The 24,162-nt window shown below is 36.5% G+C and overlaps 5 protein-coding genes across 6 annotated transcripts; 2 read left to right on the top strand and 3 right to left on the bottom strand.

Annotated features, from left to right (window-relative positions):
• Positions 1 to 363: 363 nt before the first annotated feature.
• PLL5 (pol-like 5) lies at positions 364 to 4,394 on the top strand. Its single transcript, XM_011091156.3, has 4 exons — positions 364 to 2,368; positions 2,494 to 2,607; positions 3,427 to 3,691; positions 3,983 to 4,394. Exons 1-4 carry the CDS (start codon positions 662 to 664, stop codon positions 4,096 to 4,098), a joined length of 2,202 nt encoding a protein of 733 aa, XP_011089458.2. The 5' UTR covers positions 364 to 661; the 3' UTR covers positions 4,099 to 4,394.
• Positions 4,395 to 7,986: 3,592 nt separating this feature from the next.
• Positions 7,987 to 9,887, top strand: LOC105170403 (uncharacterized). Its single transcript, XM_011091155.3, has 4 exons — positions 7,987 to 8,433; positions 8,556 to 8,678; positions 8,777 to 8,938; positions 9,209 to 9,887. Exons 1-4 carry the CDS (start codon positions 8,288 to 8,290, stop codon positions 9,702 to 9,704), a joined length of 927 nt encoding a protein of 308 aa, XP_011089457.1. The 5' UTR covers positions 7,987 to 8,287; the 3' UTR covers positions 9,705 to 9,887.
• Positions 9,888 to 10,404: 517 nt separating this feature from the next.
• Positions 10,405 to 17,187, bottom strand: LOC105170402 (U-box domain-containing protein 33). 2 transcript variants are annotated; one of them, XM_011091154.3, is made up of 8 exons: positions 16,732 to 17,183; positions 15,553 to 15,671; positions 14,482 to 14,588; positions 13,324 to 13,534; positions 12,950 to 13,249; positions 12,171 to 12,722; positions 11,163 to 11,885; positions 10,405 to 10,849 (listed from the first exon to the last, which is right to left on the bottom strand). In XM_011091154.3, exons 1-8 carry the CDS (start codon positions 16,976 to 16,978, stop codon positions 10,655 to 10,657), a joined length of 2,454 nt encoding a protein of 817 aa, XP_011089456.1. In that variant the 5' UTR covers positions 16,979 to 17,183; the 3' UTR covers positions 10,405 to 10,654. The 2 variants fall into 2 exon arrangements, with proteins under 2 accessions (XP_011089456.1, XP_088741246.1); XM_088885120.1 differs by lacking the exon at positions 11,163 to 11,885 and having other exon boundaries at positions 16,732 to 17,187.
• A 1,102-nt stretch (positions 17,188 to 18,289) lies between these two features.
• Positions 18,290 to 21,212, bottom strand: LOC105170401 (putative E3 ubiquitin-protein ligase XBAT31). Its single transcript, XM_011091152.3, has 8 exons — positions 20,726 to 21,212; positions 20,583 to 20,642; positions 20,388 to 20,459; positions 20,093 to 20,214; positions 19,701 to 19,841; positions 19,509 to 19,616; positions 19,087 to 19,345; positions 18,290 to 18,991 (listed from the first exon to the last, which is right to left on the bottom strand). Exons 1-8 carry the CDS (start codon positions 20,903 to 20,905, stop codon positions 18,587 to 18,589), a joined length of 1,347 nt encoding a protein of 448 aa, XP_011089454.1. The 5' UTR covers positions 20,906 to 21,212; the 3' UTR covers positions 18,290 to 18,586.
• A 1,988-nt stretch (positions 21,213 to 23,200) lies between these two features.
• On the bottom strand, positions 23,201 to 23,796 carry LOC105170400 (uncharacterized). The gene has a single exon (XM_011091151.3). It carries the CDS (start codon positions 23,552 to 23,554, stop codon positions 23,324 to 23,326), a length of 231 nt encoding a protein of 76 aa, XP_011089453.1. The 5' UTR covers positions 23,555 to 23,796; the 3' UTR covers positions 23,201 to 23,323.
• Between the last annotated feature and the right edge of the window lie 366 nt (positions 23,797 to 24,162).

The following is a 24,162-nucleotide window of genomic DNA, read 5'->3' as shown; positions in this document are numbered from 1 at the left end:
CTCTCAATCAATTTATTATTATTATTATTATTATTTTGATAATTTAAAAAATATATATGATAATCATCTATACATTCAAGACACAAAACATCAAAATGAATACCTAAGAAATTGGGAGGCACGCGCCCTTATACTTATTTGGAAAACCAAAAAAGTTAAAAGCTAAAACCCCACTTTCAAGTTTCAATTCATATATATATAAATAATAACATTTGATTACTTTTCATTCATTAAACCCCAAACTTTACATACTTCCCAGTCAACGCCCTCAGCACCCCACCCCCACCCCCACCCCATCCCCCAGGGTGTGTGTGTGTGTTTGGGGAAAATATATAGAAAAAAGGGAAATTGTAGGTAGAAAATAGAAACAAATGCAGGAAAAACATCCACCTAGTCTTGATTCTCAGTCCTCTGTTTTTATTGCCTCAATCAAACACCCTTCTCAAAAGTCAACGTCTCTCTCTCTCTAAACTTCACCCCCCACCCTTTCTTTCTTTCTTGGACTCGCACTTGAGTGTTCATTTTCGTTCCGGTAATTAAATGAAGTCTTGAACGGAAGTACGAAAACACCTTTGCTTAATGCTCTCTCTTCTTCCCATCTCTACCCCTTCTTTTCTATTTTTCCTTAATCATTTTTCCGTAGACAGAAGATAAAAGATTCATGGGCAACGGAGCTGGGAAGCTGACCGTGTGCTTCACCGGAGCGGGACCCACGTCCGATGAGGCACGGCGACGGAGGAAGGACCTGGCCGCTGGTTTGGTCATGTCCGACCCCTTAGACGATCTGGGTCACTCCTTCTGCTACATACGACCCGAATTGACTCGCCTCTCGTCCTCCAAGGTCCACTCCGAGTTCGATGATCCCCCCACGACGACGTTTAAGTCGATTTCCGGCGCCGCCGTCAGCGCCAACACCTCCACGCCACTCTCCACCTCTTTATTAGACCTCTACTCCTACAACAGCATCGACCGGGCCTCCGCCTTCGAGGGCTCTACCTCCTTTGCTTCTATCCCGCTTCAGCCCATTCCTAGAAACTCATCTATACACTCCGGTCCGTTGTTTAACTCGGGCCTGATTCCGAGTTCGGGCCCAATCGAGAGGGGATTCATGTCCGGCCCGATTGAGAGGGCGTTCATGTCGGGCCCCCTTGATCGCGGGATCTTCTCGGGTCCTCTTGAAAAGGGTTGCTCTGATCAGTTCCCGAGAAGCTATTCCCATGGCGGATTCGCCTTTCGGCGTAGATCGAGGAAAGGATCGTTGCTTCGGGCCCTTAGGCGGGCCTTTTCCAAGGGAATTAACCGGGGCCAGAACTCCATTGTTGCGCCGATCAAAGGTGTTGTTGCGATGAAAGAAAGCGATTGGACGGCGGGTTCCGAGAAGCAGAATGAATTGACAATCAATAGTAGTGTGAATTTCAGCAGCGAGTGTAGCTTAGATGACGATGATTCACTGGAAAGCCAGAATCTGCAGTGGGCTCAGGGTAAAGCTGGAGAGGATCGAGTTCATGTGGTGGTCTCTGAGGAGCATGGATGGGTTTTTGTGGGGATATATGATGGATTCAATGGCCCTGATGCACCGGACTATTTGTTGTCCAATTTGTATCCTGCTGTTCATAAAGAGCTCAAAGGTTTACTCTGGGATGATAATAGTGGTAAGTCCGACAGTTCATTGATCTCAAGTTCCTGTTCTGTGAGTGATGATCCAAGCTTGGAGAAAGATGATTCAAATTCGAGTCAAGATTTCAACGAGGAGAGTTTGCGGGATAGGACTAAGGATGGTTGTTCAAGATGTGTAGAGCAAGAGAGTTATCCTTGTTTAAATGGTGATGTAAATGGAGACTTGTGGTATAAGAAAAAGAGGGGGAGGAATCTGAGGAATAAGTACCGGGGAGTAGCAAAAAAATGGGAGGAGAGTCAGCGGAGGTGGAGGTGTGAATGGGATAGGGAAAGACTGGAGCTTGATCGGAGGTTAAAAGAGCAGTTAAACAAGAGCAGGATGAATTCAACAGGGGCAACAAATCATGCCGATGTGCTAAAAGCTCTTTCCCAAGCACTGAAGAAAACTGAGGAGGCCTATTTGGATCTTGCAGATAAGATGGTCATGGAGAATCCTGAATTGGCTTTGATGGGCTCTTGTGTTCTTGTGATGTTGATGAAGGGAGATGATGTGTACGTGATGAATGTGGGCGACAGTCGAGCGGTCTTGGCTCGAATGAAAGAGCCTGATATCTGGAGCCAGGACTTGGAGAGAATCAATGAAGAAACATTGAATGATCTCAACGAGGATTTTGATGATGATCGAACAAATGATCTACCTAGCTTAACTGCTTTGCAGCTCACCATGGAACACAGCACCTCCGTAGAAGAGGTAAAAGCCCGTCTTACACTTAATTCCCTTGATGCCCAATTAAGTATTTCGGATCAGATTTAGTTTGTCTTTTTCTGTTTACATTCGTGATCGTTTTGTTGCATGCTATTGTTTATTGTGATCAGGAAGTCACAAGAATTAAAAATGAACACCCTGACGATGCTTCAGCTGTGATCAATGACCGGGTGAAAGGTTCACTAAAGGTCACTCGAGCTTTTGGTGCCGGTTTTCTCAAACAGGTGTGTCCTAGTATGGAATTTTTCAGGTCAACTTCTGTGGTTAAGTTATGTAGGTGAAAAATGAATTATGTAGCTTTGATTCCTTTTGTTGCATGAGAAAAGCAGATTCCTTAATTCGCCAATGAAAATTAAAATTTCTTCCGACGAGTAGGAGTATATTTTCTGCAAGCAAAAGTTATACTTTTAAGCCTTTCTGAGGTAGAAAAAAAGCTGCTTTTCTTGCCATATTTAGAAGCATATTCTTAACGTTTGTGGATGACCCCGTCGACATTTTTTTCCTGATAAAGCATTTTTAATCTCGACATCATGCAATATGCAACTTTACCCTGCAGCTGATCCTAGTAGAAAGTTCAAAATGAATAACGTGTATTTTATGATTTGTGCATACCTTTACCAGACCGGACACAAAAAGAATGTTGATGATATCATACTTGCAATAACTTTATCGCTTTGCCGTTAGGAATCTTGTAGTGGGAATTGAATGGCCATCCATTTGCTGAAAAGTAGATTACTGAAATTTAGCTGAAGTAAAATATAGCTGGTTAGGATCTCTTCTGATGGAATCCATGAGTTTCTTTTACCCATCTTGTAGATAACTGAGAATAAGGCCAAGAAATACTGTGCATAGTTTGCTGAAACCCCCTGAAATTTCCTGACTGGCATTCAAATTAATGCAGCTTGTCATGGAATTTCTGGCATGTCTTTTGATCGGAGAAACTCTTCTTATTTCACTGATTTGTTGTATTTGCTGATCTATCCCTCTATGCAGTTCACAGCCGATGCTAATGATTGTGTCTAACTTGAATCTTGTTTCTGCAGCCTAAGTGGAACAATGCTCTTCTTGAGATGTTTAGAATTGACTATGTTGGAACTTCCCCGTATATAAACTGCCTGCCGTCGCTTTACCATCACAGATTAGGGCCAAGAGACAGGTTTCTCATATTGTCATCAGATGGACTTTACCAGTACTTCACAAATGAAGAGGCTATTTCTGAAGTCGAACTCTTCATCTCTTGGTCCCCGGAAGGAGATCCAGCACAGCATCTCGTCGAAGAATTGCTATTCCGTGCAGCAAAAAGAGCTGGTATGTGTCTTTTGTTTCAGTTAGATAAAAGAGTGTTGCTTCTTAAGGTTAAATGCACCGGTCCTGGCCTCTCTGTGAAAATGCTAATTGACTAAAAATCCCTCCACTAAAAAAGAAAAGGGCAATGACAGTTTTCTTACAAGTTCAGGAGTTGCGCATTGCTATTCTTTTTTTTCGGTGTTGGAGGGTTCTGTTCCTATTAGTGTCTTCATAGGGGTAAAATGCAGATAACCCTGTTTCTTATTATGGAAAACTAAGACATGTTTCGTTTGTGCTTGTGCCCGGTTTCAGGCATGGATTTCCACGAACTACTCGAAATACCACAAGGGGATCGACGCCGCTACCATGACGACGTTTCAATAATTGTTATTTCTTTGGAGGGAAGAATATGGAGATCATGTGCATAGGTAGGAAAACATGTTAGTAGAATAATACACTACTAGTGTATTATTCTGAAAAATCATCCAGGCACCCAATTTTGTTCTCTTCCCATCCCTACTCACCTTTCTCTATACCAACAACAACAACTAAGCTCTGGAATTTAAAAGAAACTTAGTTGTTTTTCTTTTCTTTTTTGGCTATGGCGGCGTAGGGGTTTGGTAAAGGTGAAAAACTGCTGCTGGGGCATAAACTGTCATACATAATTGTAATTTTCCAAATAAGTGACATCTTTGAAGGGAAATTTTTCTTCTTAACTTCCTTACCCGCGCGTTGTGTTTCTGCAAAGACGAACCTTAGCTATATTCGATTCTATTTTGACGTTGTTTCTCTTTATTTTTTGAGGACAGATGAAGAAAGATAGAGATATGCGCGTTTGCAATTTTTTAGAGTTTTTACTATTTTTATTTTGTGCTTTGTATTAGTGTAGATAAGGAAACATAAGTTAAGACAAAGGCTTGAAATGTTGTTTGATCTTGCAAACAATGCATCAATGTGATAAAGAAGTCACAAAAAGACTTGAGAAAATTGAACACATCACATCAAACTTGTTGATGAAGGTGAGGGCAGAGGTTGTCGCTGCTGCACGCTCAGGTAATACTCAATTATTTCTTAACGGCTAACCAATTTGCAAATTGGGGAGTAAATGCAGTGTAGGTGGGAGATGAGGTTTGTTAGTAATATGGATGCACCTCACTCTCATCTTGTCCATTAAAATTGGACCAACATTTCAGAGATAAGAATATTCCCATGAAATCCTCTCATCCAAGATTCACTCATGCTATGTTTCAATATTTGAAAGAATGATTCATAATAATGATTTTAGAGGAGTAATTATATATAGAGAGAGAGTTAATTCCATTTAGAACTAAGACATCTATAAAAATGTGAAATTATATATATTCTTTTATTTTCTTTTGAAAAATTCTCCGTTTATACTTGATCCCTTTTAATTAGAGTTTGAACAAAAAATATCGACGTTGGCAAAAAAAAAAAAAAAAAATTTCAGTTTTACCCCTTTTTACATTATATGTTCCCCCTTATGAGTACAATATTACATGAGAATGTTTTAATTTTTGCTAATATCAGCATTATTTATCTAAACTCTAACAAAATGGGATCAAGTATAAATGAAAATTTTTTAGGAGAAATGTAAGTGTAATTTCAAAATTTATTTGAGAGAAGTGTAATTTCGCATTCAGAGAGGGTCTAAATGTAATTATATGTATATAAAGAATTTAAAATTGATTAATATTACACAAAATATCGATAAAAAAGGGAGTTGAAAATTTAAAATCAAATGAGTAGGTCAAACATGTGTTTCAAGTGCAAACAGAGTTTCCAATGTCGTTTGGCCCTCTTTCTAAATAATTACTTTTTTGAATTAAACTCTATCAAAATCGCGTTTTGATAAAAGCTATCTTTTATTTTGTTACCTAATTACCTATTACAACAAGTATATTTGCTCTTTTATTCTTCATGAAATTAGCTACCATCTGTATTTGTATAATTAATTATAGAATTGTTTTTAAATCAAATTACTTATGAAATTGTTAATCTAAATGCATGCTATAATCACTTTTCTCTAAATTAATTGTATCCAGATCATTGTCTCATAATCAATTATCTTATTAGGAATTCGGAATTCCTAGTCTCATATCCACCAGCCCAAATATCATTAATGCTCAATTTCATATATCTTTAGATATTTTAGAAAAATGCGTCCTCCAAAAAACAAAATTACTGTAAAAATGTTTAATTTGTTTCTATTCCTTGGATTTGATATTAGTATATAGTTTAAATATAACTTTCAACATGTCGATGTTTAATTGATCAAAATATTCTTGTGGATTATGAATAAATAATTTATTTTTTTATAATTTTTTGAATTTTTTCTATGGACTAAGTGGATAAATTTTTTTATAATTTTTCAAATTTTTTCCATCCACCTCGACAAGTATATAATAAAGGCATCAAAACATGTCTATTATGTTACAATCAAAATTGAAAGACTTTGGGTACTCATCTAGTTACTCATCATCCTGAGGCTACTTACAAGAGGCTAAAGCGTGCTCCACTGCATTGTCATCCCATCCATTGTTATGATGTCGCTGCTTGAGCCTATATATGGTGCGTGGGGTAGGAAACGGAGAGCTTGAGCAATCAGCTGTTCCTCGGAGCTACCTGTATGACTACTGTCGAAGTGAAGCTGATAAATTCATCTGCTCCACCATAGCAGCTACCAATCACAAGAAAGAGTCCATGCTAGTGAAGACATATGTCGAGCAAAGCTGCACTACGTCGTAGTAGAACATGGGCTGTATCCTCAGATAGACGGCTCCGTCCATCGCAGACAGCCTTGTCAATGTACACACCCATATAGTTTGAAAAAGTGATCTAATACTCCCCACACTTGCTTACATCTAACAAAACAAATGCTTTTGTTAATCAAAATTTAGCGCATTTATTGATATTGACAAAAAAATGAGATAAAAAATCTAATTTAAATTAATTTCCTTAAGACTAACCGAAAATCATATCGGATATTAAACCCTATTTTCTTGCAGTGTCGCTTTTGGGTGAAAATCACCCTATGGATTGAAGCATGTATACCATGGGCATTTCCTATGAAATATATATGTATATATATATAGGTCGGCCATCACTACCAAACCCTAAAAATAAAAGAGACATGAAAGTCAGAGATGTATATTAATATAAACAACACCTAACCTAATGGCTCTAGAAAGACAAGAATTGGATGTGAGTTTGAAATTGCCTGCTGCTCATTTTATCTAAACCTTCATTCTACCTACTTCAACTTGCGTTTCATTTTCATGCATCATTTTAAATGGTAAATTATATCCACAATATTCTAGAGTTTATATCTAATTCTTTCCCTAATATATATACACAAATATTACTTACCATGTCTTGCTTACCAAAGAATTAAACAATAAAGACCAAAAGCATCCATCTTTGTTGCACAAGACAACCACTTATTCTATTCTATGTTTGAAAATTGGATCGAAGATCGAACCAAACAAACAGTTAGATCATTGATCAGTTAATAATCCGATCGGTCGAACATGCTGTAAAAGATCGATTGACCTGTACATACACATGTATTATTAATTATGCATATAAATTGACTGCATGAAAAAATTACATTGAAATAAATATTGTTTTTTATTATGTTACACAGATCACTAATTTCTCATTAACTTTTTCAATTTAATTCCTTGTCCCCACATTCCAATCATTAAGTCATATAATTTAAAAGAATAACTTAAAAACATCCAAATTTTAGAACAATTAACAAGACTCATTTGTTAAAATCAATTATAAGTCTCCAGTGAAGAGGGTTGATCCATTCACCCATTTTTTTATTTTTTATTTTTGGGTGAGTTTAAAAGCCTTGAATTGATCCATATTACCTAAGGGCCTTAAGAATATGTAGATAGAGACGTATAGTGAATGCGTGCAGGCCGTAGGAATACGTGCAGACCTACGCTTCACCTTATGCATAAATTTTCAAGAGTAGATCGCAATGAGTTTCTTTGAGATTTATCATTTATTTTAACTAATGACAGTCTAACTATTGTAAGAAATATATATTTGACGATCAATAATAGTAAAAGAATAGTTATAATTTTTAAAATTATGAAAGAATATTTATAATTATAAGAAATATTTTGATGAATTTTTTACACCATTTTCAAATTCAAACATGAAAGCCACTGGAGATGTGACACTTTGCGGCCTGATTGAATTCAAATCTCATCTTTCCACATGAATCAATTATTATAATTATAGTATCTATATATAGGAAAAAGGACAGAACCTTTATTTCATCTTGCAAACTCCGATGACTGCTCCAAGACAAGCACAAACCCCTCTTTTTACACATACATTAACAATAGTAAATTTATCCTGCTTTGAAATTGTCTTCCTCCCTCAGCCACCAGATGGCAACTGCCCCTCTCCCTTGGCCTCTCCCACTCCACTTCTTTTCTGTTCCGATTTCATATGCAACAGTCCCACTTCCTTCCTTTGAATTGGATTGCAGAATAAAGGCTCATTTACCCCAACTCCAGTTCCACAAATTTCTTGCAAGAAACTAAAAAGTGCTTTTATGGTTACCTTTTTATCAAGAAAATGTCAATCCTGGGGAGTATGAGTAGTGACAGTGGCAGTACGAATGCACCTATTTTCCATGAATTCAAGAAACAGGCTTCTTTCTTCTTCAAGGAGAAGATCAAAACTGCTAGACTCGCCTTGACCGATGTCACGCCAGTGCAGCTGTAAGTTCTTTTGCGAAAATTTCTGTTTGACATGCACATATCCCGTGTTCGTTTTAGCATGAAAGAAACCATTGTAGGCTTACATGTGATTTTGTTTTGTGTTTTCTCTTTCTCTTTTGAAGACTGGCGGAAGAAGCCACAAACGGGACTCCAGGAGGGCCGGATTCCAGGACCCTGAAGATCATATCGAGGGCGGCTTTCGAAGTGGATGACTATTGGAGGATTGTGGATATTCTCCATAAAAGGTCTTATTTTTTTATTTTCTTGATGATAGTTGAAAACAGCATAGCCCGGATGTTTCTTTGTTGTTTGATCTTGATTTGGATCTTCTGATACGTCGCAGATTAATAAGATTTGACAGGAGAAATTGGAGGGAATCATACAGGGCTCTGATTGTGCTGGAACACATGTTGACTCATGGGCCTGAGAGAGTTGCAGAGGAGTTTCAGAGCGACAGAGATGTTATTATAGAAATGGAAAGTTTCCAGCACGTGGATGAGAAAGGGTATTCCATTACTCTGAAATATGCTCCTGGTTCCCTTGTTTACACTGTAAAAACCCCACTCCCAGAAAATTATGGGAATAGTTGGATACTCACAAGTTTTAAATTTTAAAGAAAAGACAACTGACTCCATGATACAGGAGGTAGTTTGCTTCTTTTTTAAAAATTCAGGGCTTCACATTGTAGTTTTCTTTGCTCACGGAGATTTTGTGCTATAGGTTTTCCTAGGGGGTAAAACACAATTGCCCCATAATTTTCTTTTTGTATTTGCAGATTCAACTGGGGATTGATTGTGAGGAATAAATGTGAAAGAATATTGAAGCTGCTGGAGAAAGGCCCTGATCTGAAAGAAGAAAGGGACAGGGCCCGGAAAGTTTCAAGAGGGATTCAAGGATTTGGCAGCTTCTGCCACAGGGATTCATCCGCTGGGCATGATGTATTGCCAAAATCATCCCAGAAAGCATTTGGGAGATGCAATTCAGAATTCAACCAGAAAATCAAGTATCTAAGCCCAGACAGTTCCAGTACTGGTGTCGATTCCAGAGAAAATTTGGCTCCAAATGAAGAAAGCGGGAGCTTCACTGGGGAATCGAAGCCGCTGTTGGAACAGCAGAAAGATGAGGCCAGGATAAATATGTCAATGGGTGATCATCAACATCATCATAATCCCTTCGATGATGTTGAGAATCATCCCTTCGATGATGCTGACAATCTGATAGCTGTGTCGCTACTTTCATCTGCAGACGAGAGGCAGGCTGTTGAGAACTAAGACAAATTCCTAATCTGCTGTTGTTGTTCAGTACAGAACTAAAATGAAATTTTGGATTTCTCATCTGCTGTTATTGTTCAGTTTACACGACCCTGATTGGAAACATATATTGAATAATCTATGTATTTAAACTTTTGTATAGCAGAGTTTGGATATAACACAGTTGAATGTGCATATTCAGTGCCTCTTTGTGGTTCAAGTACTGGGAATTATTGTAATATAACTACTGTCATATTAATTTGGCAATACCAGAATACTATCTCATCATGTCTTACTGACTGAACTGATGTCTAAGGTTAATCATAACGGCCGACCAATATTTATGTCGAGAGCCCTCTTCAAGTTCACTTCTAACAACCATCAGCTCATTGCCGTGTGTGTGTTTGAGAGAGAGAGACAGGGAGAGAGAACTCCTAAAACCAATGGTTCTCAAAGAATTAGCTTAGCAACACTAACAAATAAATCCTCTACATGCTTTGATGTAATTCTTGGATAGACCGGTTGCAAGTCGATCCATCCAAAACTGCTTTGACTCCCTCCCCCTGCGATCCAATGGTGATAATTGATAAGAGGCTGCACCCTACACCATAGAATGATCAAAGGGTTCGACAGGATCTAGTACATGGCTAGGATAATATTTATGTTTTATGTTCTAAGAAAATAGCAAGATCAATTCAGATACCATGTAGAACATAAGAGAGAAGCAAAACAAGGAGGAACTTTCTATTCAACTGTACAAGTAATAGGATTACATTTGCTCCCTAGTAAATTTTTCTCTTCTTCCACTTGGTTACTTCCCTAAAAATTCTCAATCTTCTGTACTGCCTATTTTTTGACAAGGTTTATAACATGCCAATGAGTCAACAACTTATCTTCGTAATAGTTTATGAGTAGATTTTTTGACAGATTCCCCATATCTTGCATTATTTACAAGCTAAGTTACAAACACATCATGAGGTGATTTCAAGATTTGCAACCCAATCTTGAATAGCAAGCCTCAGGGAGTGGTTGGGAGTTAGATTTAAGTGACTTAACTTCAAATTCGTCATCGGAGAAGTTTCATGGCCATTCTCCAGCCATCCACGCAAGGCCTCCCCCTCATAGGTGAACCCATCGGCTGCCACCTGGGGGTCATGCATTATTTCCTGAAACAAAACAAATGAAATTGAACACATCAAATCGAAGAGAAGGCAAAAGGGAATGCTGAAAGAAATCCAGGAATAACTCTAACTCCGTCACAGGTTTACCATCTACCATGTTCCAGAAAGTAGTAAAACCATGATCCTTAATTGAAATAGTGCAGGAACAATTAGCACACTCAACACAAAAATGAGAAACAGATGATCTGATTTCTATAAATTGACCATAGTTGACAGGCGTGAATGAAAGTAATCTTATTTAAATTTCATTACACAATGTTTTCGTTTGGCCTATTATTTACGTGAGAGTGCTACTTACGCGCAGAATGGGGCATAAGAAAAACGATGGTACTGTTTGCTCTTCCAAGAATGGCATATGCTCGAGCTCCTTAACAAGAGATGGTGTCAGCTCCGGTCTTTCCCTGCCATTCAATTCACAACATTGCAATCCTAAATCCACCAATCTTCGAGCAACATATCCTGACCACTCTCCAGCAGATAAATCCAAGATGGAAGCTACTTTCCCATTGGATAATGCCCTTTTCACCTCGCCAACTAGTCCTCCATGAGTTTTCCCTGTTACTAACTGAAGTATGACCACCCCAAACGAATAAATGTCAGACTTATGGCTTACTGCTCCAGTTCTATGAGATTCAGGATCTGTATACAATGAAACTCCAGTAGATCCAGTGCAACGACGAAAACTGGGGCAGCGGAATGTTTGGTTGGCTGTAAGCATATGATCAGCATAATCGCTTATTTTGCATCTGTTTCCAGAACCGAGGAGCAAATTCTCAGGCTTCAAGTTTCCATGTACGATCTTTTTAGGCCTGAAAGAGTGCAAGAATAGAAGGCCACTAGCAATATCAGCCAGAATTTGTGCTCTGGTCTTCCAGTTGAGGGGGCTGATATTATTGTTGTTGAAAAGGTAATTCTGGAGGCTGCCACCAGGCAAATATTCATAAACGAGCAACCACGAATCTGGACAAACTCCAATCAATTCGACAAGATGAGGATGATGTAGTTTGCCTAGAACTTGAACCTTCATGTTCCAAATGACGGGTGGTTAAAGAATTATAAGTGTAAGGGAAAAGGACTTTTACACATTGCACATGAGTGAGACAAATAGCGTGATATACTACGAGCTTCCCCGGAAATCAGTGTAATTACTGACTGTATACCTTTTGCTTTTTTGAAATTACAAGAACCTGTGCTCTAAGTTTCCGCCATAGAAAAACATTACAATTACCTACCTTTAGGGATTGGAAATAGGTATAGTATTGTAAACAAATATATATATATATATAGAGAGAGAGAGAGGATTTACCGCTTCGTGGAACTCTATTTGCTTCTGCATATTGTAAGAATGCAGCTTCTTTATAGCAACTGTCTTGTCCAACATTTCCCCCTTGTACACAATTCCGTATCCTCCCTTTCCGATCATGAAACTCTCAGAGAAATTGCAAGTAGCAGCCTCCAGATCTGACAACAAAAACTCTGGCAATTCAGCCACCTCTCCCCTGAACCTGTTAAATTTGCTGTCATTTGCATTTTCACACTGTTCATGACTTCTCCATCTATCAAGCCATCTTGTGGCTTCAATTTTCTGCTGCTGAAGTTTTTGCTTCTCCTTCCGCAGAGTTGCAATGGAAGCCTGAATGAGCTTCAGCTCTCCTGCAACTTCTTCACATCTGCGGTTTGCTTCCTGTGCATGACTATCCAGGAGAGCTACATTCCGCAGGGTCTTTTGGAGCTGCTGAGTTATTCTCTCTCTTTCTTCTAAGAGCTTCTCTTGTTCTTGCATTGTAATCCTAAGTGCATCCTCAGCATCTATCCGTTGTTCTATTTCACGAGAATGAGCCATTTCCAAAGCTTTAACCTAAGAGACCATAACAGGATGTTCTTGTATCAGATTGATGACCACAACATATTAAAAACTCTATCAAAATTATGACAGACAGATAATTTTGCTCAAGGTATCAATGCTTCCTAAGAATCCCAAAAACCACAAAAACCTTTATTCTTGACATTAAAAGATCATGGTACCAAAATGCATTTGCAAAACACCAGAGCTAAAAGAATGAGGCATAGTGAGTTTACTATCACCTTATTTAATACTTCCCGAGCTTCAGCTTCCAATTGTCTTTGCTCTAGGAGCTTTAGATATGTTTCATCTTTCGATTGATCAACTTCCACTTTTAATTCTGAAAGCTGAATGCATAAGCACTCTTCCACAATCTTCACATTTCCGATGGAAGACACTCTTGGTTCAACAGATGTAGCGTATTCACTGCCAGAGCTCAAGCTTCTTGAAGAGGACACACTATGGCTATATAGTGGATCACATTTACTTTCTACACATTGTGAGATGGTAGGTAAAGTTAAGTCCGTCTGAGATGCCTCTGCCTGCAACCAATTTTACATCTCATGTCAGCATAAATTTCCCAGGAGAAATAGAACAAGTTACAAGGAAAACCAACCTCATTCTGGCAAGAATTTAAGGACCAAGATATTAAATTTTGTGCACTAGAAGTAGCTAAATGACAGCTTGACAGATCAATGCTTGAGTTTGCAGAAGCCTGTCTGGTCCAGATCAGCTTTCCTTTGTTGACAAACCACATCTCACAATAAGAAGGAGCATATTTTGCAGCATGGCAGGCTTTGCAGGAGCTCCTTTTCCCTTTCATGAAACTGTGTAAATTATTAAGTGTAACCCTTAAGAATCTTTGTTCCAAGTATCCTCATAAAAAACAAGCAGGAGCAATCAGATATAACATTTTACTGATGCACTAGGACAAGGACATAACTGAAGGAGCATAGGCAGTAAAAAGTGCCCAAGACAGGTTAATAAAAACGAACATAATAAGTCATTCATAAAACGTGAGTCAGTTTTCATATCACTGAATAGGTTTTCACCAAGAAAGTGGTTGATATTTAACAACTGTAAAGTTTTTCTGATAATGAAAATGAGAAGAAATGCGGAGAGATTCCCTACTCATACAAGGAAGGAGAAGGAATATGGCTCTGTAAACTGGTTTGGGAGCATAGAATACAAGATATGGGAATCCAATTGCGGCAATTCAATTCTCAAGATCTGATTGTGACAAGATAGAATCAAGAGCTAGGATACTATCATGCTCGTCAGGACATTTGTTTTTCATAAATAACTGCATTTGTTTGATGTAAAATAAACTCGACATTCCTAGTACTCAACAACATATATCAGGCATATTTCATTTTTCACATCTCATGTCTTCTCATTCCATTGAGGTAAGATGATCCATTAAATACAAATCAGACGTATAGGAACTTATTCACAGAAAATAAGTATGGATATGTGAGAACTCCAACAAATAATTAAAGACAGATTGTACCATTGATCTATGGACAAATAAACCTCAAGAAGAAATCCTCTTCAATCTTCAAAACCAAGGCAAAAGAAAAGGGCATCATTTTGGGTGCAGAACCAACAACTTGCTCATGCATGAAAGAATATAAATGGAAAATCTTGCAAAGAAGGATGCAAGAACTGAAACAGAATCAATCGACATGCAGGATGTCAACAGCCATATCGCATAAATTGAGTTCACAGTGACCAAGTAGAGCAATAGGCAACTTTGGAGAAAAGTGAAACCTACTCGGGAATAACTCCAACAACAAGTTTCCTAATCATGTGCAGATTAACTAAATTCACGATTCCCTTTTGAACTTCATTCGCTTCAATTGTGATAATGCTTGCTTTAACCTGCAGACAATATGTACCATTTCATCAATAGACTTCACTGCGATTCTAAAATACATCGAACCACTTTTTAAGTTGAGAGGAAATGATTAATTTTAATAGAAACAAATTCGCCAACAGGTCCAATATGGTACACCGAGAACCTTTCTTCCATCCTATTTCAACAAATAATAGAAGGGCAACAGAACATGGGGAAAAAGACTTAAATGTATAATCTGTTGATTTAGAGAAGCCAATTCCTGTCGTTCCTAGTTCAATCAAATAACAGGAAAGAAGTTATTTTCAGTGTTCGATAAAACCAGATGTTCTGTTTCCATCATGGAGTATCTACTGCATAACATTAAGTTATACTCATACTATATAAGCATAATGTTAAAATATATATATCTTTCTGGAGGTCATTATCGCAGTATGAGAAAATTTTATTTGAATTGATAACAAATAATTCATTGAATATGTTAAAATTTGATAATGAATGCTCTCTCTATTTCTTAGTGATTGTTCAGCACAATTCTTTCCGTGAAAATTCTAATCATTAGATACTCAAGTTAATTGAAACTTACAGCAGGGGTGGCAAGTTATTTCTTTTTTCCTTGAACATCGACAAATAATTCAAGTGGCAAATGAATTTGGAAAGTTCAGTGATTCAATTCACAAATTGGATATTATTGGCAGAAGCTATTCTGGTGGCGGTAGAAAAATTGGTTGTATAGAACACTTGCACTTGTTGACGAAAGAGAAAGGGAACTAATCATGGCAACGCTAAACAAATGAGTAAATTTTTGAATATGTACCTGAAGATTCAGAATTTAAATCTCTCGGAAAATATAAAACGGGATAGGTTAGAAAAACAAAACTATCTCATGTTGTCATAGATAGTAATACGTGGAAACTTAACCATGTATATCCTCTATGATACAGAAAAATAATGCACTGTTAGATTTATAAGATATGGGATGAAGCATACTCTTGATTTGCTGCAAGTCATCAAGTAAGTAGACAACAGCTTCGTTATCTCTGCTTTCTCCTCCTTCCTAAATGCAGCTACCATTTCAGGATTTGCTCGACTAACCGGCAATTTGCCCACTACATGACATTTAAGCAACTGATAACATAATAACCAAAAACCAGTGACAGAAACGGAAAGAGAAAGAAAAACCAGCAAATTCTTTTTTATGAGCAAATCTTCATTTGATCACTTACTATTGATGGGGGGGGGGGGGAGCAGCTAATGTAACTTCTATATGATGAGTAAATGTATCATTTGACACTTACTACTAAGCCTAAATATAAATGGTTTGTGTTTTAATGTGATCTTAATTTGATTTGTTAGTTTCTTTTTTGTTTATTTTTTTTGAGGGGGGGGGGGGGGGTATTGTAGGATATACGGCGATGTGTACACATATGTTTGTTTTTGTTTTGGATAGAGGAATATTTGTACTACAGATTTCACATCGTGTTTGTAAAATTATTTATTAATTTTAGTAGGTTTTGATATGATTACAAGTGTAATTATATGTAATGCATTGATAAGAGGAAATTTGTTAGGTAGCATAAATATTCAACTTGTGTAGTATTTATTTGTTAGTGCTTCAATCACCAATATTATCATTAATTACGCATTCAATACAATAAGTATTGGTGGAAATATTTTATAGTGAATATCACTATGCCCGACATGCTCAGTTAAACACCATGATTTGGGACCTCTTCCTACAATCTTATATACACCTTTTAATAAAAATTCAAGATACACAAATACATGAAAAACCAGTTATAATGTGGACCTCTTCCTAAATTTTATATACAATATTTTTAAAAATTAAAGTTACAAAATATAGACATAATTTAAATTAATATAAAAATCAAATTATATTCATCAAACAGATTTCTAAATAAATCTAAACATTTAAAACCATTGACGCCATCAACGAAATTTCTGAAGGAGTGAAGAGAAAAAGAATTGCACTCGAAAATGGTTTTCTCTAAAGAAGTGAAAAGAAAAATAATTGCAACCAAACATTCAAGTAGTCAAAAAATAAAAAAACAAACCCAATAATTTCCCAAAAATAACAATAATCTCCCAAGATTGTGATAAGAGATGAAATTGGATGTGTGTGTGTGTGTGTGAAAGAGAGGGGCTTACATAGAGTTGGAATGAGAGGAGAAGGACGATGAACATGAAGCAAACAGATTTCCCATCCCGGAAACATATTAATAGTCCACCGCAGCAAAGCCTCCATCTTCTCCACCGACTTCCCCACCGCCACATGGACTGTGCCCCCGCCTCCCCCCGCGCCCTCCGACACGCCAAACCCATGACGGAAAGCCGCCGGCGGCAAGGGAGAAAGGAAATCTTCACGGGGACGAGGACGGGTGAGGAGCGCCGCCATTAGGTGATACCCGGCAGCAGATGATGAATATTCCGAGGAAAAATGAGCTGCAGACAAGTGTTTCCCGATACCCTTTTCCTTGCTTGTTGGGAGAGGAAGACTTTTCGGCGGTGGGCTGAGGAAATTGGGAGACTGATTGAAGTAAGATTCATGGAAATGAGCTCAAGTGACTGGCTTCATTTTCTTGGGGGGGGTCTAAAGTAGTCTTGACTTTTGGTGGACTTTGTCAGTCACAAAGATAATTTGGTGTGAGGTGGTCGTAAGTGTTGACTTTCTTCGCTTTGATTTAAGGTAATTAATTAATGTTTTACCTCAAATTAGACTGCTCCATGTTTCGAAATTTTGAATCTATTCTATTTTCATGCTCTAAAAAAATAGGATCCAAGACAAAATAGCCCATAGGAGGCCAAAGTTTTTAATAGGATGTCTAGCTAGGCTTATAATAAACTTTTCAAAATATCTTATAAATATTTGAAAGTTTATAGAACTAAATATTTATTTGGCTAATTTTTTAAAAAAATTTATAAAATTTTAAAATAAAATATTTTGGATCTTATAAATTTAAAAAAAAAATAAGTTTTCTAACTTTTTTTTTATAAAATCTTATAATCTATATAAAATTAATGTCATAAGATAAAAATATTTTTATTCATACACTTACACACACTCTCTCTCTCTCACACACACACACTCCACTCACACTTTTTTTATTATCATTATTTAGTAATAATTTATTATAGTTAAATAAAATAAAAATTTGTATTGATATTATATTTACTAAAAAAATATAAGTCCAAGACATTATATATTATGTTGACTAGAATTAATCATTGCATTAATAAAAAAAATAGCAATTATATATTTATATTAATATTCGAGAACATATATATTATTTTTATTCAAGAATTTAGGTAATAATTCATCATTTTTTTCGTTATTGTAAAAAGATTATTTATTAAATTGTTATTTCTAAAACATTTTATAAAATTTAGGAACTTATATAATATTTTAAAAAAACTTAGGACAAGGCAGTAATGATAGTATTTTTTACTTGAACCGGTGGTCAACACAATTGAAATAAAATGGAACAACATAAGAACAAAATACTAGTATGAACGCACATTTACCCTCACTCAACACATTGATAAAAATTTGAACCCCACAACCTTTGACCTTAACAAATAGATCACCACGCTCCAAAATTATTGTTTGCAAATCTTCCCATCCGTTTCTTATAAAGAACCATAAGGAAAACACTAAGGCTGTATTTGCATTCTACATCACTTGGAAGGTTTGAAGTACTACAGAATATCAGGAAAGGAATGATTCTTTATTTCAAGATTGAAATGAATTTCTCAATAACTAAACACTGAAAGCGCCACTCTTTCTTCAAGTGGAACTATATTACTACTACAGTCCACAAGTTGACCTGTTAACACTCAAATTTCACAAACCCAAACCTGCAAATATCAGTTGCTTATTCTCCAAATCTACAGAAAAAAGTGTAGAAATGCTTGATTTTTTCTCCAAGAAGCTCTTGATTGCCGGTAGGACCTCAGACTCCGAATGATTCATTGCCAGTTGAAATTCTCAATACAAAAATCCATGCTACATATCAAGGCTCAATGGCTTATCAAGCCATTCATTCTCAGCCAGAATCCTCCCCGAGATGGAGCCACGGCCCATTTTCCGAAACGAGCCCACTGCTGATAAACCTTTAAAGCTGCTACTTCCTTCACTTGAGTTCCGGGACCTCCAAGATTTTCGAGGCTTTGTGGAGTTGATATCACGATCTCTGTCGTTTTCAGTTTTATGCTTAGCAACAACTAATTTAACAATGTCACTCCTGCAAAATGGGCAAATTGGAATAGAACGGGAAGCAGTTGTTGGGTTGGGCTTGTTATGGCAGCACAAGGCAAGCGTGCATTGTGCGCACATCCGGTGGCCGCATTCTTGAACTTCAATCGTGCATATTTGATCAAAACATATGCAGCAAAGATCTGTCTCACTTGCCTGCATAAAATGGTCTTAGTAAAATGCTGTCATGCCTTCAGCACAGAATTGATAGCAGCCAAGATTGACATTGTTGAGAGAGTATTGTAAATTACCTCAGATACATTGTCATCAGTCTCAGAGTCGGGACCTAATGGAGACGACAATGAGCAAACTGTTCCCTTTAAGATGGCCTTTTCTCTCTCCATATTAGCCTCCATTAGCGCACGTTCTAAGAGAGCTTTTGCATCATGATTAAGTTCACTTATGAACTTCAAAGGTGAAGGCCAGACAAGAGGCTCTGCAGATGAAGGATTCAGCAAAGCTGCACATGCTCCATGGTGATACTTTAAAGCTACTGTATATGGTATTCTCCTAAATTATATCAGCAGTATTAGACCTCGATAAATACAGTTTCTGATAATTTGACTATTCCATGAAATTTTCTCAGTAAAAGTGAGTTTGTGGAGCATTGAGCAAAAACCCCATGTCTCTGTATATGACTGACTCATTAACTGTTAGAAGAACAAGAAAATACCCTGATGCATCTCTTTGAAGTCGATCTGCACCCCACGCAAGCAACTCTCTTATGCAATCAAGAGAGCCACTTCTTGCAGCCAAATGAAGGGGAGTACTGCCAGGAAAGCTGTAGAATATATAAATAGTTTATCAGAAAACCAATTTGCGTGCAACAAGTGCAAGACGAAGGACTTGCAATCAGGAAAATTACCCATATCCACCAGTTGAAGCACAAACAAGAGCTCCACTGTCCAACAACATATGAACACATTCAGGGTGTCTTCGACGGGCAGCCAAGTGCAATGGTGTTGCTCCTTTACTATCTCTAACGTTCACGAAACGAGAATATCCCCTGTAAATTTCATTTGCATAACATCAGCCGGGAGAATAAGAGGCTTCATTTGGATGGATGGATTTAGATTTAAACGAAGGATTCAAGAATTTCAAGTGACTCCATATTAAATGGATTTGAAATCCATCACAGTGTTACTAAAAATAGTTCAAAATTTGAATGAAGGATTTCAAATAATTTGAAACATAAAATTATCCAATCAAGCGTAGTGGATTTATTATTATGGATATCATTCGAGAAGAAGAGCCTACCAAGAAGCTGCGACCTGGGAGCTGCGGGCTGCAGAGAGAATGACTTGAAGGCAATCAGAATGACCATAGTAAGCAGCATAGTGCAAGCAGGTTCTTCCATTAAGCGAATCAAACATTAAAATCTGACCCCAGAACTCAAGGTTAGCCTTGGTCATAAATTCTAACATTCAGTTCATAATTAAATTCCCAAACTATCAGATCATTGCCAAATACCAGAATCAAAATCCCATGTTCTTATAAACAGGAAGATGGTTATGAATCAACAGGTGGAGAAGAAGGCATTCATTACACATACGTTTGCACCAGCTTCAATTAGTTTTCTCACACAAGAGATCTTGCCATGCATTGCAGCCAACATCAACGGAGTCTATACACATCACAATCACCAATGATCAGAAGATCATCAACAAAGGAGTAATCAAGATAAAATCTTTTCAGAAAGTTAGACCAAATTTCCAAAATTTCCACACAGAAAATGAGATAAAGAGACCTGCTTATGTCGATTTAACAAATCCGGACTGAGAGATCGGTCCAGAAGTAAGGAAAGAACCTGAAACCCACAAGAAAGAGAACCCATATACAAATTAAAGAACCATAGAAAAAAATATTTCCAAATAAAACCAAGAAACCCACCTCGATCCGGCCATTGGCAGCAGCAATATGCAAAGCTGAGTTGCGATCATACACTGTAGAACGATGAATAAGAGTTGAATCTCTTTGTAAAACTGCCTCTACGGTCTCCAGATCCCCCAACTGAACTGCACTAAACAGTCCCTGCTCTTCGCTACTTCGGCAACTTAGCCCCTGACCCATTATTCTCCTTTTCAAGAAACTGTACTATACATATAAAAATACGATATTATGTATTGTGTATAGGTGGGTGGCGCGGCTGCCCGTTGAAACATGCACCACCGTGAAAGAGGAGGTAGTGGGTGGCGGCCAACGGAGAAAGTGCTCTACATAGTTTTATGTATGTACATTTATGGTGAATGGGTGTTTGGATATGTAGCTACCCGGGAGGCGAAAGGGTGATGAGGGAGCGGATGGTGACGGTCCGCGTGGGAAGAGGGCGCGACAACGGGCAGCAGTCAGATATTTTGCGGGCAGTTAGATCCCTTGAATTGTTTAAGAAATTGACTGTTCAAACAAATTTGTCATTAGTCAAAGAATTATCCGAAGAAAAAAGGAAGTATGAGTCAATGGTTTGCAGTGAGTGATTGGCGTCTTCCTCTTTGTCCCAATTTCAGGTTTCAAGCTTGTTAAAGTGTGTCGTCATTATCAAAATATTGATCTGATAACCATTCAAGTTCAAGTCCCACCTACTACCCTCTCAATTAATCACGCGTTAATTATAATAAATTTAGAGTACAATTCATGTAAAATAATTAATTATATTAACAAATATATTATAATTATTATATAATTTATTAAATTTAATTGAATTTGACTTCGACACGAGGTTTTCCTTCTTTCATCATAAAATGTTTGTGTCTAATTCCTTTTTTTTTTTTAAAGAATCCCTTAATAAAATTTGAATTCTAACTGATTTTGTTTACTACAAATTCAAGAAAAATAAATATTTTAATAAAACTATGTATAGTTAAAATATTAATATTAAATGAATATCTTCTCTAATAATTTAAATTTTTAAAAGAAGGAGGCATGTTGAAATATTAATGATGAATGATTCTTTTGTTAAATAATTTAAACTTTTAAATGGTGCGACTATTTAACACATACTTTGATTAGTCATGTTTTGTTCTTTCTAGACTCAAAACAGTTTACGAGTTCACAAAATAAACTAAATAAGCACCTGTTATACCAACTGGTTGAAGGATTTCAAGAATTAATTATGTAACACTTGATTATAAGTAATTAATTGAATTGGTATTGATGACAAGTGAGTTGACTTGGATTTTTCTAATACAAGAAACGAAAATTTTATTCCATCAACACGAAAACTCATAACATTCTGATATATAATATGCGAAAGCCAACTTTTCTTGTTCAAAACGACAAATTGTTGGAGGTGATTGGTCAGTTAACTAGGGGTGTAATTCATTCCGTTAATCCAATTAAATCGAATCGAATCAAAAGTTGAATTAATTAAAATTTCAGTATATTAGTCGAGTTACAATCTTTGGTTCGCGATTCGATTCAAGTTTTGTATCGAGTTAATTAAAAATTGTATATATAATACAAACTCATATTTAATTGAATGTGAACGTAAAGGATCCACACAAACTCTTTAACAGAGGTAAAGAATATGATACCAATATTGCAAGATGCTCTAAGTTATGGTACCAAAAGTACAATTTTCTCATCTTTTGCCCTTTCCCATTGTATGACGTAACGGCTACGTGCAACGTAGTTGACTTTGTCTTTAAAAATCTATCAACAGTACCAAAAATGCAAACAAAATCTATGTTTTGATACCTTTTTAAACTATTTCCAAATATATGATATCAAAAACATAATTTTCTCCATATAATCATAACTGGATAAATCAACACTAAAATGATAATAAATTTCCAATTTTGTTCCATTCTGTTGAGTCGGAAGCGACAAAACCTCCGTGCCGGACTCTTGGCAGAGAAAATACAAGTAATTAAACAAATCACACCAAGTAAACACCGTCTTACGTGATACTAAGAAATAAATATTATTTTGCACCTTTGATAGAACACAGGGTGCTAATTTGATGCAATTTTACCATTAGACCAGTCAAGAATGAAATCCTAAACAACAATTTTAAAAATGTGAAACTGGGTTTTTCTCACTACTACCTTTGAAAACCCAAAAGTATGAACCTCCAAGATCCCAATCAAGGACTGGTTGTAAGTCTGAAGTAGTCAAAATTAATACCATAAATTTATCAAACATTCATACCATAATCTCACTAAATAAAATAAAAGATAATTGCTCAATTTTGCAGTTAACTACGAATGTACATCTATTCAATGACAAAACTTTATCAATACACTCCATAGTGTAAATTTCAACAATACTTTCTTAGGGTGTACTTATAATTTTGTAAAGATTGTGAAGTATTTGTGTAATTAAATCAAAATATATACCAGAATCTAATAACATAAGGATGATCAATAATTCTGAAAGAAAAAGGAAGCATTTATTTCATGTATATGAACAGATCAACACACTGAAACAAGTAATCAACATAAATAAATGTATGTGTGTGTGATGATGATGATGATGAGTACGAAGAACAAATCAATGTTTGTGTGTGGTCTTCTGGTACTTGTCTTTGATCCATCTGAACCCTATAGAGGTCCCTTCTTTAACCTTCTTAACGCCTGTGGACGCCACCGCTTTCGTTTTGCCCAGCCCTTCTCCCACCTTCTTTCCATACTTGGCCGCCGCCCCACTGCCGCCGCTCTTCTTTTTCTCCGGCAGAGGATCTGAACTGGTGTCCCATTGATCAGCCCACGAGCCACCCTCCATTCTATAGACCTGATCACGTTGTTCTTCTGATAAACTCTATTCCTTTGGAGAGAGAGAGAGAGAGATTTATGAACGAGATGAGATGAAAAGATTGATAAGGATCTTAATTATCTAGAGCCAATAATCTATAAAATTTGCAAAGTTGAGATTTCGTGGAGATTTTCAACTATATAGGGAAGAAGGATATGGTCCAACGTCAAGAATTGTAGGGGGAATGCCTATCTCTACACGTCTGGAAAATTCATGTACTAATATTTCAGATTCGTCTTGTGGATATTGCACTCCATATATTAAGTATATTTTAATAATTATGTAATTTAATTGAAATAAAATTTTAGATTTATTGAACGTTGATTGGAATTATTATATTATTATATTTATCCAAAATCATTTAGAAAAAATGATTAAATAATAACTGGTTAAATAATAAAATAAAAACCATGTTTTTTTTTCTTTATAACCATATTGGAAAGCGATCTTATGACCGACCAATAGCACTGCAAAATTAAATATGAGCTTCTCAGTTTGGATTTATTATTATTTTTTTCCTTGGAGTGAAGGTAATCAACTATTATTCTTTTTTATTTTTAATAACTCAATTATAATAA

This window comes from Sesamum indicum, linkage group LG9, assembly GCF_026168435.1.
Source record: "Sesamum indicum cultivar Baizhima isolate 11 linkage group LG9, ASM2616843v1, whole genome shotgun sequence".
In the NCBI taxonomy this organism is placed as follows: Eukaryota; Viridiplantae; Streptophyta; class Magnoliopsida; order Lamiales; family Pedaliaceae; genus Sesamum; species Sesamum indicum.
The sequence above is the reverse complement of the archived record's forward strand: the minus strand, read 5'-3'. Positions and strand labels throughout refer to the sequence as shown.

Coding starts and splice junctions, on each gene's coding strand:
- LOC105170400 (XM_011091151.3), bottom strand. CDS start 23,554: ATGGAGGGTGGCTCGTGGGCTGATCAATGGGACACCAGTTCAGATCCT.
- LOC105170402 (XM_011091154.3), bottom strand. CDS start 16,978: ATGGCGGCGCTCCTCACCCGTCCTCGTCCCCGTGAAGATTTCCTTTCT. Junction 13,250..13,323: donor TAAATTCTTGCCAGAATGAG/GTTGGTTTTCCT, acceptor AATTGGTTGCAG/GCAGAGGCATCTCAGACGGA. Junction 11,886..12,170: donor AAATAGAGTTCCACGAAGCG/GTAAATCCTCTC, acceptor TGGAACATGAAG/GTTCAAGTTCTAGGCAAACT.
- LOC105170401 (XM_011091152.3), bottom strand. CDS start 20,905: ATGGGTCAGGGGCTAAGTTGCCGAAGTAGCGAAGAGCAGGGACTGTTT. Junction 20,643..20,725: donor CTGCCAATGGCCGGATCGAG/GTGGGTTTCTTG, acceptor TGTGGGTTTCAG/GTTCTTTCCTTACTTCTGGA. Junction 20,460..20,582: donor TGTTAAATCGACATAAGCAG/GTCTCTTTATCT, acceptor TGATGTGTATAG/ACTCCGTTGATGTTGGCTGC.
- PLL5 (XM_011091156.3), top strand. CDS start 662: ATGGGCAACGGAGCTGGGAAGCTGACCGTGTGCTTCACCGGAGCGGGA. Junction 2,369..2,493: donor ACAGCACCTCCGTAGAAGAG/GTAAAAGCCCGT, acceptor TATTGTGATCAG/GAAGTCACAAGAATTAAAAA. Junction 3,692..3,982: donor CCGTGCAGCAAAAAGAGCTG/GTATGTGTCTTT, acceptor GCCCGGTTTCAG/GCATGGATTTCCACGAACTA.
- LOC105170403 (XM_011091155.3), top strand. CDS start 8,288: ATGTCAATCCTGGGGAGTATGAGTAGTGACAGTGGCAGTACGAATGCA. Junction 8,434..8,555: donor GATGTCACGCCAGTGCAGCT/GTAAGTTCTTTT, acceptor TCTCTTTTGAAG/ACTGGCGGAAGAAGCCACAA. Junction 8,939..9,208: donor CAGCACGTGGATGAGAAAGG/GTATTCCATTAC, acceptor TTGTATTTGCAG/ATTCAACTGGGGATTGATTG.